Genomic DNA, 16,050 nt, shown 5'->3' with positions numbered 1-16,050 from the left:
ATGCAGATCTTGCACACCACTGTTAGCTCAGTGTTTAGAATTCTGTGGGGGAATAATTACGTGCTGGGCAGATGCAGCCCCAGTGGAATGTGCAGAAGATCATGGACCCTCGTGCTTTAGTCCTTCCAGCCAGACACTGTCTGTCATTTTGGTTGTGCAGCATGGCAAAAACCTCCAGGGGAGAGTGTGAAAAAAGAGCAAGTGTTGTTAACACTGCTTGCTGCTAAGAACTGCTAATTTGTTTTTCATGTGTGTTTTCAGCAGTATTTCCCCTGTAATAGCTCTGGCTGCACTGCTAAGTCATGTGTGGCATGGTTTGTTTCTTGCTGTTTGAAGCTTGCTGGGCAGAAGGACTGAAGATCCTTTGGGATGTGTTCTTGTCCAGTACAGCAGTACAGTGCAGACATTAGAGGAGCAGCTCTCTGTGCTCATTTCTTAAAATTGCCTGTTAAGCAGAGGAGGGCTTGTCCCTTACTTCTGTGCCTTACTCTTCTCTTAGCTCCATGCCATGGGCCACGGTGGTGTTTTGGGTACCACACAAAGGAAGTGCAGAACTGATGTTTGATGGAGGTGTGCCTTTACTACCTGTTGTAATAAAATATGGGCAGAGGCAATGCTCTGAGCTGTGTCTACCCATGGGGAGCACTGTGTGCACTGCTCAGAAACAGAAATCCTGCTGTTGGAAGAGGCTTCACGTTTAGCAGAGGGGAGGGCTGTGCAGAGGAGAGGCTGTCATGGGGATGTAGGTGAAATGTGTGCAAGTGCTGTCTTTCAGCTCCCCTGCCAGTACAGGCTCTGTGCAGTCAGGAGCTGTTACCAGGCTGCACAAGGCACGTGCTTCTGCAGCCTCCAGTGAAAACTTGTGTCATGGAAATGGCTGGCATCTGTTCAGATTCTTACTGAGGAAATTCACTGTTTATTGGAGAACACTACGGGAGGAAGTGGAGGTGTGGCTTTAGCCTTGGAGATGAAACTAACTCTTCTGCTCTCTTCACTTTTCACTCTGTATGTCATAGTGGCTTATTGAGCTGTTGCTACAGGTGTGTTTTAAATTCATTGTGGAGGGGTCTGGGTTAAGAAAACACCAATGAATTAAACCAATCCTGAAAAAAAGGTAACATTAAACAATATCCAGGTTGTCTGGATGTAACTGTGCAAGCATACAGGCTGTAACTCTGTAAGAAGCTAGCTGATGTAAACAACCATGCATCCGTAGAGGATTTGTACCGGAATTTTTCTGCATCTTTAGATAGGTTCAGTGCATAACCTGCTGTCATTACTGTGATCAGTAGTAGGCTCTCTCACAGTGCAGATGAAAATGAAGCTTGTTCTGCACTTAAAAGATGGTTTATGTTTTAGGGAAATGAGTATGAAGTTCAAACCAATTGCTAAGTACTGGTTAAAATCTGACCAGGCAGCTCCTCCCTGTCCCTCCCTGCTGGGATAGTTCAACTCCCCTCAGGCTGCCACCACCTCTCCTTGTTATGCTAGGGGAAAGATGGTGAAAAGTAATTTTGGTGTTACATTGATACTGTTAAATATGAAGAAGAATAATTTCCATGAAAAATACAGTATTCAGAATATTTTTTGTGAAATTATTCTGTGTCTTGGAGGTACAGAAATGTAGTTATTTTTACTGCCTTTGGTGGAGGAAGGCTTGAAGAATACCTTCAGAAATAATTTCTGTAGTTTCCTAAAGAACATTAAAACATTTCTTAGATTGATATGCAATGGAATAACTCAATAAATTCATGAATTTGCATGTCTAATTTTTTAACTCACAAAAATATACTGAATTCTGTCATCAAAAGCAGAATTTTTGGGCTAAACCTTGAATACATGAGTATGTTTGTATCCACATGGATCTTTGTTGCCTTTGGACTGAGTGAGGGTGCTTCCAGTGTGAGGCATTTCCTTGGACTTGGGCTGTTTAGATTTCCTGTACAATGTAGCAAGAGAAAAGTTTATTTGGACAGTGATTTTTTATGCTGTTGAGCTCTCATCTTCAGTGCACTGCAAGAGACTTGCTTGTCATTAGATCCTCTGCTGGCTGTAAAAGACAATAATGAGGAAACTGTTCCTTTAACTTCAGTGCCCATTAAGCAGGTGGCCTGCAGAGACCCCTGAAATAAGCAGGAGAGAAAATATTGTGACTAGAAAAATGAGAAATAACACAGGATAAAAGGTCTTGAATTTCTCAGAGTGGTGGCTGTAATGTTAAGCTCTGTGGCTCTTGCAGCCCTTCTCTCAGGTATTGCAAGGTACATCTGTTGGCTCATCAGCAGTGTGTGAAATGGCTAGATATGGTCTAAAATATTGCTGATCTGGTGTGTGCTCAGGCTGGGATGGGAGAGGAGAGTTTTGCCTCATTGCTGAGTTCAGGAGAAACCTTGGGGGAAGGTATTCTCTTTCCTACTCCCTCCCTGACCCCCCCACCTTTTTTTTTTTTTCTTTTTTTGTGGTTTGGTTTGAGGTGGGTTTTTTGTTTGTTTGGGTTTTCTGTTGTAGGTTTTGTTGTTGTTGTTGTTGTTGTTAGTTTGTTGGGGGTTTTTTTTTGGTAGACTAGTGCAGTGCACACATTTCAAGCGACCAGTTCCTTTTGAAAGGGACATCTCAGTGTAACTGATATTACAGAATAATGAAAACACTATACATAAATAATTTTGGAATTGTTGGTTGTGGCTTGCTTAGGCCAATTTTGGTCACCTTGAAAATGGGCAGCAAAGGGGCACCTTCCCTGCACTGCTGCCCCATTTACCATATTTGCTGTCTGAAGCTTTCTCATTTGGGGGCACACCCTGCTCTGGGTAAATTCTGGTGGTCTCTCCTAGACACAGAGAGAGCTCTGGCTCTGTCTGTGCTGTGCTGGCACTCCGGAATGTTTGTTTCTACTTCCCATTTTACCAATAGCAGCATATTTCTAAAATACATGATCTGGTCAGAGCTAGTTAGTCCTGCCCTTAGTATTTTCCAGGAGCACTGTCAGGTGTCTGAATAGGAATATCTGGGAGCACCAGATGCTGTTTTGAATTCTGCTTCCTAAGAAGAATTCCCTGCTTTCATTTCTTTGGTTTAATGTTTCTGTCTGGGGACACTGGTGGGTGACAGGTGTATCTTTGGTAATTTCAGTCTTCTGACAAAAACTGACAGGAAGTTCTCAGTATCTTTAGCTTGGGATCTGGAAAGGTGGAGGCTTCGCTCATTGCAGATCATAAAGTCTGGAGAGAATAGTCTGGAAAATAGTCACAAACGGAGGGTCCTCCATTTCTGTTCCACAGTGCTTTCAGATTGAGAAAAAAAAAGGGAGGGGGGGAAATAGTAATCTGCACTTCTACATTTCACTGGAATTGTTTTCTCCTTTTGCTTCCAGGTGTACAGAATTATTCTCTCTTGACCGCTAAATGAGTAGGAACAAATCCCAGGATCTTGAAGCCCTGAGCTTGTTGGTTTATTACTTCGGTTCAAGCCAAATTTCTTATTTTAAAAATATGCTGCTTCTGCCTGTACAAGGCTGCGGGCTCAGATGTAATACCCAGCTTGGCTTGCTGCTCTCAGCTCTAATAAATGCAAGTGCTGGTACCCAGCTAGGGAGAGTGGCACTAGCTGTGTGGAACAGAGCCGTTCCCTGCAGGGCAAGCGTGGCCACTTCTCCAGGTGCCCGAGCTGTCGCAGCTGTGTTTGCAGGGCGGGAGGGGACGGCTCAGCTCAGCGGGGCCAGGTCTCTGCCGGTCTCTGCAGTGGACGTGCTCTGCCTGGCAATGGGGAGGGAGGAGACAGCGGTGTGGACTGCACTGCAGCACACTGCAGCACTCCTGGAACAAAGATCTGCTGGGCAAACAGGGCTTGTGTTGCTGCCGTGTGCTGACCGCAGCTGGGGGACAGGGCCCTGGCACCGCATCAGCACCACGAGTGCTTCATGATACGGCTGCCAGTCCTTTCCCAGGGGCTTTGCAATTAACAGGACAACGGAAGGATTAGTAAGACACTACTAATAAATCTTTTGGACTAGTGAGCTCATCTCTTACATGAGGTTAGATGGGAGGTGCTGGCCACAGTCCTTTGTCCCTGGCTCTTGAGCAGCCAGAGTGGGATGCTGAAGCTGGCCAGAAGGGAGTGGAGCTCTTGCCTGCTGTCAGACCTCAGCAGCCTGTTGGTGAGAAGGGGAATGTCTCCAGCCAGTGGACCTGAGCTGTCTTGTACCAATGGTCTGCAATATGGTCCTTAGTGAAGTACAGCAGAGACCCACATCTCTCCAGTACCCTCTGGTGAGAGCTGTGCCTCGGAGTGTAGCATATGAGTACTCCTACAGCCTTCCGGGGAGGGTTCGGTGTTCTTGGAGAAGGCTGACATATTTAAAACTTCATCAGAGCTTGTCTGTTTTGGTGCACATAGTCCTTTTGGTGTCAGTGGGCTTGGTTCTGGGTTTATGAGTGTTTTGCACCACCACACCATCTGTATGGATGCATGAAACTGAACAGTATGAGGGCTCTCTCTCCCTTACAGTTTACTACCTATGCTCTTAGCATGATATCAAGATTCATTAAATGTTCCCTACCCACAAAGCCATCCTGCCCAGCTTCACATGACCTGCATGGAACTTACACCTTATGGGTCACTGGACAGAAGGAGCTCTGCATTTGCAGCCATTCCCTTTTCACTGACTGGCCCTATCCAGGGAATCATTGCCTCAGCTGATCTCTACAGCATCAGGTTTAGCAATGAACTGTTTATCAGTCTGAACCTCCCTGCTCCCACCATTCAAGCCTTAGTAGGTCTAGGATGGTGCTATGTTATGGTGCAAGGAGGGGAAAGTCAGTAGTACAGTCCTGAGACTTCTGCAGGGACCAGAGGGCTCCAGAGTTGCATGGCTTTCCAGAGCAGTGTTACAGGATTGTCAGTGCCCATATGCCAATTTCTGGTAGTTCTGTTTGTGGCACTAGGCTGAAGTGTTTTCCAAGAAAGAGAGCCTGCCAGGGAAGGAGCAAATGCCCTGTCAAAGGCTCCTTTTCCTAAGCACACAAAGAAGCAGAGCAATCTTTTTCTTCTAGGTACCATTATTGCATGATTCCAGGAGGCAAGCCAAGCTGAATTCAGGACTCTTGTAGAATAGGGGGATGACTCTAAAATGACAGATGTGATCCTACTGAAATGTTCTCTGAATGGGTATATTTGCTGAGAGTTTGTGTTTTGAAAGACTTTACATTACTCCTAGTATTGTGTGCGTGCAGCTGGACTCACGAGGAAAGGAATTTGTCTTCTGCCTGCATTTTTCATTTTACTGTAAGGAAGTTCTCTGGAATTGCAGTCAAAGGGTTGCTGCAGGAAGTTGAAGAGCTAGGATACTGCAGGGTAAGTGTGTGTGTGTACATTTGCAAGCAGAGCAAATCTCCTCTATCACTTCCAGAATAGCTGTTTGTGACTTCCTATAATTGGCTGTCAAAACCCAAGCTTCCTTTCTGTGGAAATGTCCTTATTCTGGCTTTCTCCAACCCAGATAACCAGTTCAGGATGTCCATATTGGAGCGACTTGAGCAGATGGAGAGGAGAATGGCTGAAATGACTGGCTCCCAGCAGCACAAACAAGGAGTAGGAGGCGGGAGCAATGGGAATGGGAACAGTGGAACACAGGTGCAGGTATGAAGCCTTCTGTGTCCAGACACAGCTTTATGCTTGCTTAGCAGAAGTTTTTTTGGGGGGTGGGGTTTGGTAAGGGTTATAGTTTGTCCTAAGTAACAAGTCTGCTTTGTGGATGTCTAGCAGCAGTGGCTTTTCAGTCTCATTTGCCACTGTCTCAGTACTTGTAGAAGTGGAAGGCTGCCTGTTCAGGGCAAGCTGCAGCTCCTCTCCATGGTTAAACTGGGATGTGTGTGATGTTTCAGTGTGTTTCTGGGACTGGGACCCTGGGCAGCTGCTTTGAGAGCCGCGTGGTGGTGGTGTGTGAGAAGATGATGAGTCGTGCGTGCTGGGCAAAGTCCAAACACTTGATCCATTCAAAGACCTTCCGAGGAATGACACTGCTCCATCTGGCTGCTGCCCAGGGCTATGCTACTCTCATCCAGACCCTCATCAAATGGCGGTAAGACCCAGCCTGCTGGACTCTGGGGTGTCAGTACAGGCATGGCAAGAGCATAGAAAAACTCTGCTCAGTCCACACTTCTGGTTGTCTTGTACAAAGAGCCAAGTCCCTGAACTTGTTCCCATCCCCTGATCTGATGGGACCTGTCTCTTGAGAGCGAGTCCAGTCGCTAGATGTATCGTGCTCTTCATGTCTGTGGTGGGGGCAGTGTCTGTAGTAAATACATGTGTTGTGGGCATGTGTGTGGACTCTTCTCTGTGGTACAGTGCTTTGGATAAATCTGTGCTTAGACAATGATCCTGACCTGGCTACAGAGCATCATTTCTTCTCTTGTTTCCCCTGCAGCACCAAACACGCAGACAGCATTGATCTGGAGCTGGAAGTTGACCCTTTGAATGTGGATCATTTCTCCTGCACTCCTCTGGTAAGAGCAGGGTCTGAAGCTTCTGAGAGAGTTGAGTTCTTGGGGAGTTCTTTCTGGTGTGTTCTTTTCCTAAAGTGTTTCACACTCTGGAGAGTAGATGTTCCTGTGTGTTCCTGCTGCTGTTCCTTCCATGGTAAGACATGGTACTGTCAGCTTCCTGGCGTGTTGTTGAGAGAGAGCACACAGAACAAAACTTTGTCATTGAGAAACATGAGGAACGGGAACAGATAGATGGTTCTGGTCAGTGTTTTACACAGAATCTAGTCTCTACTCTCATGGTGTGAAAAGGACTTTACATGCCTTCTTTCACATTGTCCTCTGTGGCTGTTTAACTGTAGAGGTTGCAAAGTTATAAACTGTCTTGGACACTAGAGTCATGAAATCGTGACTGAGAATTTAGACAAGTAAAAAGCCAAAACAGATAGAACCAGAACTTCCAGTTTACAACCCAGAGTATTGATTTTATTGTTCCCAGCCTTTGGTCCTTTCTGCATGTTTCTAACCTCAGATTCCTTTGTGTATGAAGCTGTTCAGTCTCTGCAGTGATGTCAGTGTCACAAAAAAAAACCCCAAATGAAAGAAAACAAACTGTCAACTTTGTCAGTTGGAGGTTTTTCTATTGTAGGAGAGGATAGCATGAATTCAGTCCTCTATATTGGCCTTTTGTTGGGTTGGGGCTTTTGTAAAAGTAATCTTCTGGCTTTGAGCGTGTCGTGGTTTTGTTTATCTGAAGAGTTTTTCCTTGAGCTGGGACCAGACTCCACTGCATTAATAAGAAAGGAGAAGGCAGGTCTCCCAGTGGGTCAATTACCTTTTCTTCTTTAGATGTGGGCATGTGCCCTGGGCCACATGGATGCAGCTGTTGTGCTGTACAAGTGGGACCGCCGAGCCATCTCCATTCCTGACTCCCTCGGGAGATTGCCACTGGCCATTGCTCGGTCTCGGGGCCACGTGAAGTTGGCAGAGTGCTTGGAGCAGCTACAGCGAGATGAGCAAACTCAGCTTGGGCAAAACCCCAGGATTCAGTGCCCCTCAAGTACAGACTCCAGCACAGAGAACTGGGTGTCCCAATGGCACAGTGAGCTTGTTGCCTCTCAGGAGCCTCAGAAGGGAGTCACAGTGATTTCCAGTACAAACACAGGTAAATCATCCTGGAGGGCGTGCTCTATTTTGTTGACATTTGACATGTGAAAATGTGGGGGCAAGGAGCTCACCTGGGCAGCAGGTGCCACCTGTAGCCTTGCTGTCCATGCTTAATTCTCTTCTTGTGCTCCATACACTTGCATAAGCATCAGGAAGAGGAGTGAATGCCTGCTTTGGAAAGACTTGTGTATCTTAGGAGTGGTTGAGGCAGTATCCTCCCTGGGTGATTGTTGCTCACTTTGCACATCCTCTCAGGTGTCCATAGAGCACAGCACAAACTTCAGCCTGAGGCAGAAGCTGTTGATGTTCCTATAGCAGTCGTGAGTTGCATATTTAGTTTTGAACATTGGTCTGTTTGTTTACAGAACTGAGGCGGCCAAGATCAGAACCTTCCAGCTATTACAGTAGTGAGACTCAGAAAGATTACCCTGCACCCAAAAAGCATAAGCTGAGCCCTGAGTATTTTCAAGCCCGGCAAGAGAAGCTGCTTTCCACTGCACTGAGCCTGGAACAGCCAAGTGTTAGGAAGCAGAACTCCAGCTCCAAGCAATCCTCCACTGAGACAATCAGCGCCAGTGAAGGGCTGAGGGACTATGGCCGGGAGCTCTCCCAGCACATCCCAGAAGTTACTGGGTACCGGGGTTCTGGCAGCCAAACAGGCATCAAATGGAGCCCAAAAGACATTTATATTGGTGTGTCTGCAGTGCAGGTGGCAGGGAGCCAGAAGGGCACTGCCCTGGGGAAGGATGCTGTGGCCCATCGGCTGCGCCAGCGGGAGCAGATGAATGTGTTGATGATGGCCGACAGGGAGATGGTGGATGCAGAACTCCTGTCCTACAGGGACAGCACAGGGGATGAGGACTGCTTACACCACATGGATGAACTGCAGGTAAACACACCCACAGCACCAAGATCAGCAGTGTCATAGAGCACGGAGGCTGCACAGAGGATCCTGACTGTGAGAAACTCCCGTGGAGGCCTCTAGAGACTCTGAATTGTGCTTTGAGGAAGGAGGTGGTCATGCAGTCAGTATATACCTTCTTCCAGTTTGAACACAGACGTAAAGGCTAATCGTTAGCATTTAGGGTTGTACATGCACTTCAGTAACATACAGAATGCACGATATTGTTTGCAGTTGTGGAAGGAAAAAGCAGAGGCTGATCACAGCAGTGCATGTGACTCAGGTGGCCCAATAGTCCTGTGGGAGCTGGGCAGCAGTCCCTACAAAGACATCTCAGCAAAAGAGCAGCAAAGTCACTTTTCCTTTGGAAATAACATACTAGTGACAGCTGTGGAGGGAGGATCCAGAGACCTTTCACCAGCTCTCTTGGCCTCCCCATAAAGGAAAATAAGAGGTTCGGAGAATATAAAACCCTATAGTACTTGGTCTGAAGAGGCAGAAAAGCAAATGAGCACTGGTTAATGGATTTCTTTCCACTGCTGAGACAAACTGTAGATTCCAGCTTCCACAGGTTTGGGCAAAATGGGGAGTTCTGCCTAAAGCTGAGCTGTAACATGGAAGAACAAGGCACCTTTTACCAGGCAGCTAAAGTTTGCTGTTCTTCCCCCTTGGCAGGTGAACATGATGACACTTGCAGAGCACATTATTGAAGCTACACCTGACAGGATCAAGAGGGAGAATTTTGTGCCAATGGAATCGCTGCTGGCAGAGAGGACAGACAGTGCTGCCATGAGCACCACCATGAGCTGGCTGGCCAGTTACCTTGCTGATGTCGATCACTTGCCCAGTGCTGCACAGATCAGGTCAGTGGGAGCTGTGAGATTGCTCTGGGTTTTGGTGTGGTGTGCATGCTGGGCAGTATGTTCTGACTCTTCAGCCTGCAGATGCCAATTGTCAGTGAGACTCAGTTCTGGTCTTGCAGACCCAGGCACACTCTTGTGCTCAGATGTATTGTTGCCAGCACAGCTAAAAATTCATGGAATGAGGGTTTCACTCCAGTGCTGCACCACATTTGTGCAGTGCAGGACAGGCAGGCTCAGGGGTGTGGGATGTTGCTTGGAGAAAGCGGGGGGAAGCATAAACTTCTGTCTTGAACTCAGAAATGTTCTTGTCCTTATCTGTGATGCCAGCCCAGGTGCTTTGTAAGCCAATAATTCCTACTGTGATTGGTATTTCAGAAGTCTGTATAGTGAACCCCTGACCCCTTCTTCGAACACCAGCTTGAGCCCTGCAGGCTCACCAATCAGTGAAATAGCTTTTGAGAAACCCAGCCTTCCCTCGGCAGCAGACTGGTCTGAATTTCTGAGTGCATCCACCAGCGAGAAGGTAGAAAATGAGTTTGCACAGTTAACTCTGTCTGATCATGAGCAGAGAGAACTCTATGAAGCTGCCAAACTCGTCCAGACAGTATTCAGGAAATACAAGGTATGTGGCCCAAATGTCCAGTGTCTTCCTTGATGTATGTGTGAGAGACAGTATATAATTTGTTACAAACCAAAATGCGGATAATAACCACTCCAGGACCAAAAATACAATTTCTGTCATAACCTTTTCAATGCTTCTGACATTTGCTTGTTGATGTTTGCCCAACAAGTACTCTATGGGGAGTGCATGCCATGCCATGGCACATTTGCTGTGCCAGAGCAGCACTCACAAAGCACGTCCTCAAAATGTACCCCAGAGGTTCTGCTTAGTTGCCCATTTGGTGTAAAGATGCATTTTGAAGGTTTGTTCCTTACATGAGTTGACAGCAGAGGCATCTCCAGGAAGGGCCTAGGCCTGAGTTGGACCAGGTAGTGTTGACAGGAGAGGTTTGCCCTGCGAGCGGCCGAGAGCCACATCACCTGTCCTGGGTTTTGGTGCACTCTGACTGATGCTGCTCCTTTCTTTCTCCACACAGGGTCGTCCTCTCCGGGAACAGCAGGAGGTGGCTGCTGCTGTTATTCAGCGTTGCTACCGAAAGTACAAACAGGTAATCAAGAAAGTAACATTTTATGAAGCCACGTGTGAGTGCCGTGAACACACCCTGTTGTAGTGGCCAGTGTCTCCCTGTTCCTCTCATATGCTTTTCAGCCTGCTGTAATGAATACCTTGCTCAGGCAAAATTGAAAAGTGAAGAAGATTCATGTTCTGAATTGTAGTTTTGGAAGGAATCCTTGAAATTTGTGATAATGCCTGTGGTTTTGCTGTGAGATGGACGGCTGTGATGTATTCCATATTGGCTTTTATGCATGCTACAGCCTGAGGAGACTATTCTCTGACTAGTTGCTTGCCAAATTTCATTGTGAAATTGAAGTTGGTTTTGCCTTTGATAAAGGTGAAGATGAAAAATAAGTTGTTTTGTTTTGCACATACTAAACTTGTAGACTATGGGAAGTCATGTGTTGTAGCTTGATCCGAGTTTTTCCAGGACTGAGACTGTTCTCCAGGCTCTGGTTGGAGACATGTTTTCAGGCTGAGTTCTCAACCCCAGGAAAAGAAGATAACTTTTCTTTTTGTTTTTTTGTTGTTTTTTTTGTTTGTTTGTTTGTTTGTTTTTTGGGTTTTTTTTTGTGAGGACTGGAGCCCACATCGTTCTTTGCACTCTGCCCTGTTAGACACAGTCTGTCTAATGTATGTTAACAGAAAGTGAGGCAAGGCACTTGTGTTCATTTACAACCCTCAAAAACATTTATTTGGGAAGCATTTCTAGTGTTAGGTGACTGCATTGTGGTTCACATCCAACCCATCACATGGCTTTCATTCTGGAGTGATGCTTCCTGTAGTAAGGAAGCTTAATTCCTTTCAAAAACTGCTTGACAAATTGCTTTGTCTTGGATCCTGGAATCACTTCTTTTTGAGAGAAGATTGTTTGGATCTTTTTGTTTTAGTTTCTTTCTTTTTTGTTTTCCATTCTTTATTTGCAGAACTAACATTAACTATGTATTTTTCTGTTTCTCCCCAAGCTTACTTGGATAGCCTTGAAGGTAATACAAATACAAACAGTATTTTGGAAACAGTTCCCCCTGTGTCACTTACTTGCACACTCAGTATAACAAGGAGAACCTGGCATTTTGGAGAAACTCTTTAATACTATCCACTAATGGATAAATGCCTGTGGTTGAGAAGTCACTGTCAAACCAGATTTTCTGGGAGTTGTGTAGGGACTACTGTGCCACAGTTGCATCAGCTCCCATGAGCAGGGGTGGGCTGAGCTGCTGGGAGGATTTTGCAGCCAGTTTGTAGAGGACAGGCTTTCCTTTAGTGCTCCTGATCAGCTGTCACTTGGTGACCTTTGCCTTGGCATTTGGGGAGCACAGAACATTTATTCCACCAATGAGCCAGTGTCCACTGTGTTCTGGTACAAACATCTCAGTACATTGCTGCTCATGCTGGAGGCACAACTGTTGATGCCAGTCTTAAACTGTTCACAGTCGATAATTCTCTGTTGTAAAGATGGGTTTCCCAGCTGTGCAGCATCTTGATCTCATCAGATTCTAGAATCAACTGAGCTTTTCTTAGGGCTACCAGGAGGCAAGGTGTGCTTTTCCTGGAGAGAATGTGTCCTTGGATATTCCATCCACAGCTTCCCACTACCCTGTGGTTTTGTGTCAGGCTGAGGACTGTTCTGTCAGCACAAGTGGGTTGAGCTGTGGGACACCGAGCTCACCAAGGCTTTCCTCTCTGGGGAGGCCTTCAGATGACATCTCCTCACTGATCCCCTTCCCAGAAGGAAGAAGGAAGCAAGAGGAGGACAGGGTGCAGCTACTCAGGTCTTGGAGTTGCATGCAAACATATTGGTGTCTGGTCTATGCAGTGACTGCTAATTTCTCTTTCACGTGCCTATTCCTCTGATCTGTTACTGCACTGAGGACTGTGACTGGATTGGAACAGTCTCAGCTCACGACACGGTGTTGTATTTGAGCCCTTCTGTTCAGGGGTTTGTAACTCAGCCACAGAAGTCCCATCTGGGCTAAAGCTTTGAAGGAAAACCATTACCAGCCCATGAGTGGACTTATTTAAAACAGAATTTAAAATCACAATCTGATCCATTAACTAAAAAATGTTAAAAAGAATAAAAAGAAGGAAACAAAAAAAAAAAAACAGTAGAAATTAATAATGACAAAATATAACTGCTCCTAATGACTGCTTCAATTCCAAAAAGTGAAATTTGGTAAATGGTGGCCTGTGATGATATTAGAGGTTTTTTTGCTTTGGGGTTCTGTTGGGAGGGTTGTTTGTTTGCTTTTGGGGTTCTTGATTCCAGTAGAGTAGAAAATACTGGGATATATTAGGACATTGCCCTGTACAGGACAGTAGCTGCTACTCATCTGTGTGATAAAGTAAGCAGAAGTCATAGCTGATAAAATATCCAAGAATGATAGACACATCAGTTTTGAAAGTATTAAAACTTACCAAAATAAGAGCAAACACTGAAAACCTCTGTTGTAATAGTATGACTGCAATATAGTAGTATGACTTCTATACATCATTCTACATTTCCATTTTAGAAAGGTCTTAAAAATATGCATGAATGCACATTGTTTCTGTTAAGTGGTTATTGCCTTGCATGCTTTCAGAGGAAAAGGATGTAGAATAAAGGTTTTCCTTTTAAGAGTTTGTGCCTGCTTTACTTGAAATCACAGGGCTAGAAATAATACAGTGCGAGATGGAGTTTGGGAAGTGTGTGACTGCTCATGCAAATTTGTGAGTTTGTTGGATGCTTGTTATGTATTTCTAATGAAATTTAGTTTTGCCTGTGTCTTGGGCTCAGTATTGGACTTACAACCATTGTGGTTTTAAAGGTTTGTTAGGGTTTTTTGTTTTTTAAGAAAGATAGGGACAGACATGCAAAAGGAGAAGTGGTAATGGTTTCAAGCTAAAAGAGGGTAGGTTCAGATTAGATACAAGGAAGAAAGTTTTTACAGTGGGGCTGGTGAGTCACTGGCACAGGTTGCCCAGAGATATGGCAGATGCCCTGTCCCTGGAAACATTCAAGCAGGCTGGATGGGGCTCTGAGCAACCTGATTTTCTTGAAGATGTCCCTGTTCATGTTGGGGGGATGGGACTAGAAGGCCTTTAAAGATTCCTCCCAGGGCAAACTATTCTATGATTCCATTAATCCAGTCAAACTATTCCACAGACAGAAAAACAGATAGTTGTTTTCTTGATGCAGACCAAGTTCTGCCCCTAATCTTACAGTTGTTCCAGTTTGCTGTCACCATGTTCTTACACAATTCCCAGTCAGGGAAGAGATACTTATTTACTTGTCATCACTTCTTAGTGGCTCAAGACTCTATCACCATAGGGAACCTGCTTCTTACTGGTCTTACTGGGATGCCTCAGCTTCTCTTTGTTTCTGTTGTAGTATGCACTTTATAAAAAGATGACGCAAGCTGCCATTCTTATCCAGAGCAAATTCCGAAGTTACTATGAGCAGAAAAAATTCCAGCAGAGCCGACGGGCCGCGATGCTGATCCAGCAGTACTACCGCAGTTACAAAGAGTGTGGCAAGAGGAGGCAAAACCGCCGGGCAGCCACCATCGTACAGCAGAAACTCAGGTGAGCCCCAGGGGTGTTGATGCTATTAGCATCTTTGTATGTAGTTTTATGCTCTTCGAGGCTGTGCTGTGCTTCACAGACAAAGGCCAGCGGGAAAAGGACTGTGGTTTGTAGGATAATTATTCTTGCATTTAGTGGTATTCTCCCCAGTTTTGCCTACACTTCAGTGTTGGGGTTTTTTGTGTTTAGAAGCAGTCTGCTTACCAAGAAGCAGGATCAAGCTGCTCGCAAGATTATGCGGTTTTTACGACGCTGCCGCCACAGGTATGACACTGTCTTTTGGTATCTGCCTTTCCTAAGAGCATTGTGACAATATTCAGGTGTGTCTGCAATGAGTGCAATGTAGATGTAATAGTACCAGCTCACTACAGGTCTTTTAGTCAAAGAACAAAGCTGAGCTTTTTCCGAGTTGCACTGTCAAAAATGAAATCTTTAACTTAGGACTGTTGCTGAAAGAGAATTGTGTACAGCTCCATTGCTTATAATGTAAAACAGCCCAGGTTGTTCGACTTTAAAAGCTGGAGTTGAGGATGTCTAAAAAAAAAACCTGTTAAATCACAGCTACAGCTTCTGAGTGCCGCCCAGAACATTCATGGTATGTGGGAAAGTGTAAAAAGTGATGGCATCTGGTGTGTGCTGGAAATGCCTTTAGTTTGGTCACATAATCATTTGGTTGGCTCTCCTCAAGTGCTTGTTCTCTTCAGTGTGGGTAGGTGGCATGTGGCAGCAGAGCAGCACAGGTTAAGTCACATCAGCCACTCCACAGACGTGAAGATGAACCAGCTCCTGCCAGCATGGGAACAGCACAGGCTTGCCAGAATGCTCCCTTGTGGCAGCCAGCACTGCCTTACCAGCAGGGTATTTGCTGTGGCTTTTAGCTGAAAGGATCCCCTATATGATCAAGTTGCAAACTGGGACTTTGCCTGGACAATGGTGAATCCTGAGGTTTCTGACTCTGCCCCTTCCATTCTCACTACCCCATGCATTTCATCCACTCAGGAGCTGGTCACATCTGATGCATTTTGAAGCATGTTTAGTTCAGTCCAGTGATATTTAACAAGGAGAGCTCTTAGAGGCATGTGATAGGCTCCTGATTTTTAGAAACAGACTCAGTCCTTATTCCAGGATTTCAAAGCTGCACTTGGCAGGAGGTCAGTGTGGTTCATGCTATGGAAGTACATCTTAGCTGCAGGTTCAGTGGGAAGTAATATGTGGGGACAAGATAAAGAGCTTTGTAGTTCCTAGGCTGATTCCAAGTGCTCTTGAAACAGCCACAGTCATTGATGAAGAAGCACAAGTGACTTCTTGCTTTTGGCAGGGCATATAGAAGAGACCAAAGGGGTTGTTTTGTTGTGTTTGTTGTGCAGCATGTCCTGGAGGTTCAGAATTTCTGTATCCTCTCAGATCTGCTTGAAATCCAAGCAGTCCCTGGGGGAGCCGTGTGCCAATTTTCCATCCATGGGGTCTCTGGGGTCAGCCTGAGAGGCTCTTAGAGCCAGCTCAGACTCAGGCCCAGAGAATGCCTCCAGTCTGGCTGTGTTCCTGGGGTTCCCACCAACACCCAGGATGTGCCACACACTCCAAACAGGGCTCAGTTAAGACTCCAGCTGTTGAGTAACACAGATTCTGCAGGGCTTAAATTACCCGTGATTCCAACAGTTCTTGACTTCAGCTTGTTGCCTTCCTCTTTGTCAGTGTCTCCTCTTTCCTTTGTAGAGAGACCTTGCTCATTTGCACTACTGAAGTTTGCAGACCAGACCCAGGGTCAGTCTCCTCTCTCCAGCAGCAAGGTTGCTGCTCTGAGCATGTCTGTGGGATGGGTTTAGCTCTTGGGGAGTTCCAGACAGAAATTCAGGGGGGATTCAATGTCATTAGGCTCTCTCTAGCTCACATCACACTGCGCAG

At 45.8% G+C, this 16,050-nt stretch overlaps 1 protein-coding gene across 4 annotated transcripts in view; it reads left to right on the top strand.

The window, feature by feature from the left end:
- CAMTA1 (calmodulin binding transcription activator 1) overlaps positions 1–16,050 on the top strand; it is a 234,288-nt gene that overhangs the window by 201,879 nt on the left and 16,359 nt on the right. For 3 of the 4 annotated variants that reach the window (XM_062507528.1, XM_062507526.1, XM_062507527.1), the window contains exons 11-21: positions 5,495–5,634; positions 5,880–6,076; positions 6,422–6,500; positions 7,326–7,641; positions 8,009–8,532; positions 9,220–9,407; positions 9,783–10,029; positions 10,505–10,576; positions 11,550–11,570; positions 13,952–14,145; positions 14,335–14,409. In XM_062507528.1, the coding sequence (XP_062363512.1) occupies positions 5,495–5,634; positions 5,880–6,076; positions 6,422–6,500; positions 7,326–7,641; positions 8,009–8,532; positions 9,220–9,407; positions 9,783–10,029; positions 10,505–10,576; positions 11,550–11,570; positions 13,952–14,145; positions 14,335–14,409 (2,053 nt within the window). Of the gene's footprint in view, positions 1–5,494; positions 5,635–5,879; positions 6,077–6,421; positions 6,501–7,325; positions 7,642–8,008; positions 8,533–9,219; positions 9,408–9,782; positions 10,030–10,504; positions 10,577–11,549; positions 11,571–13,951; positions 14,146–14,334; positions 14,410–16,050 lie in introns of those variants that run through there. The other variant, XM_062507529.1, reaches the window with a different exon arrangement.

This window comes from Cinclus cinclus, chromosome 23, assembly GCF_963662255.1.
Source record: "Cinclus cinclus chromosome 23, bCinCin1.1, whole genome shotgun sequence".
In the NCBI taxonomy this organism is placed as follows: domain Eukaryota; kingdom Metazoa; phylum Chordata; class Aves; order Passeriformes; family Cinclidae; genus Cinclus; species Cinclus cinclus.
Note: the sequence above shows the minus strand (reverse complement) of the source record. Positions and strands in the feature narration are given on the sequence as shown.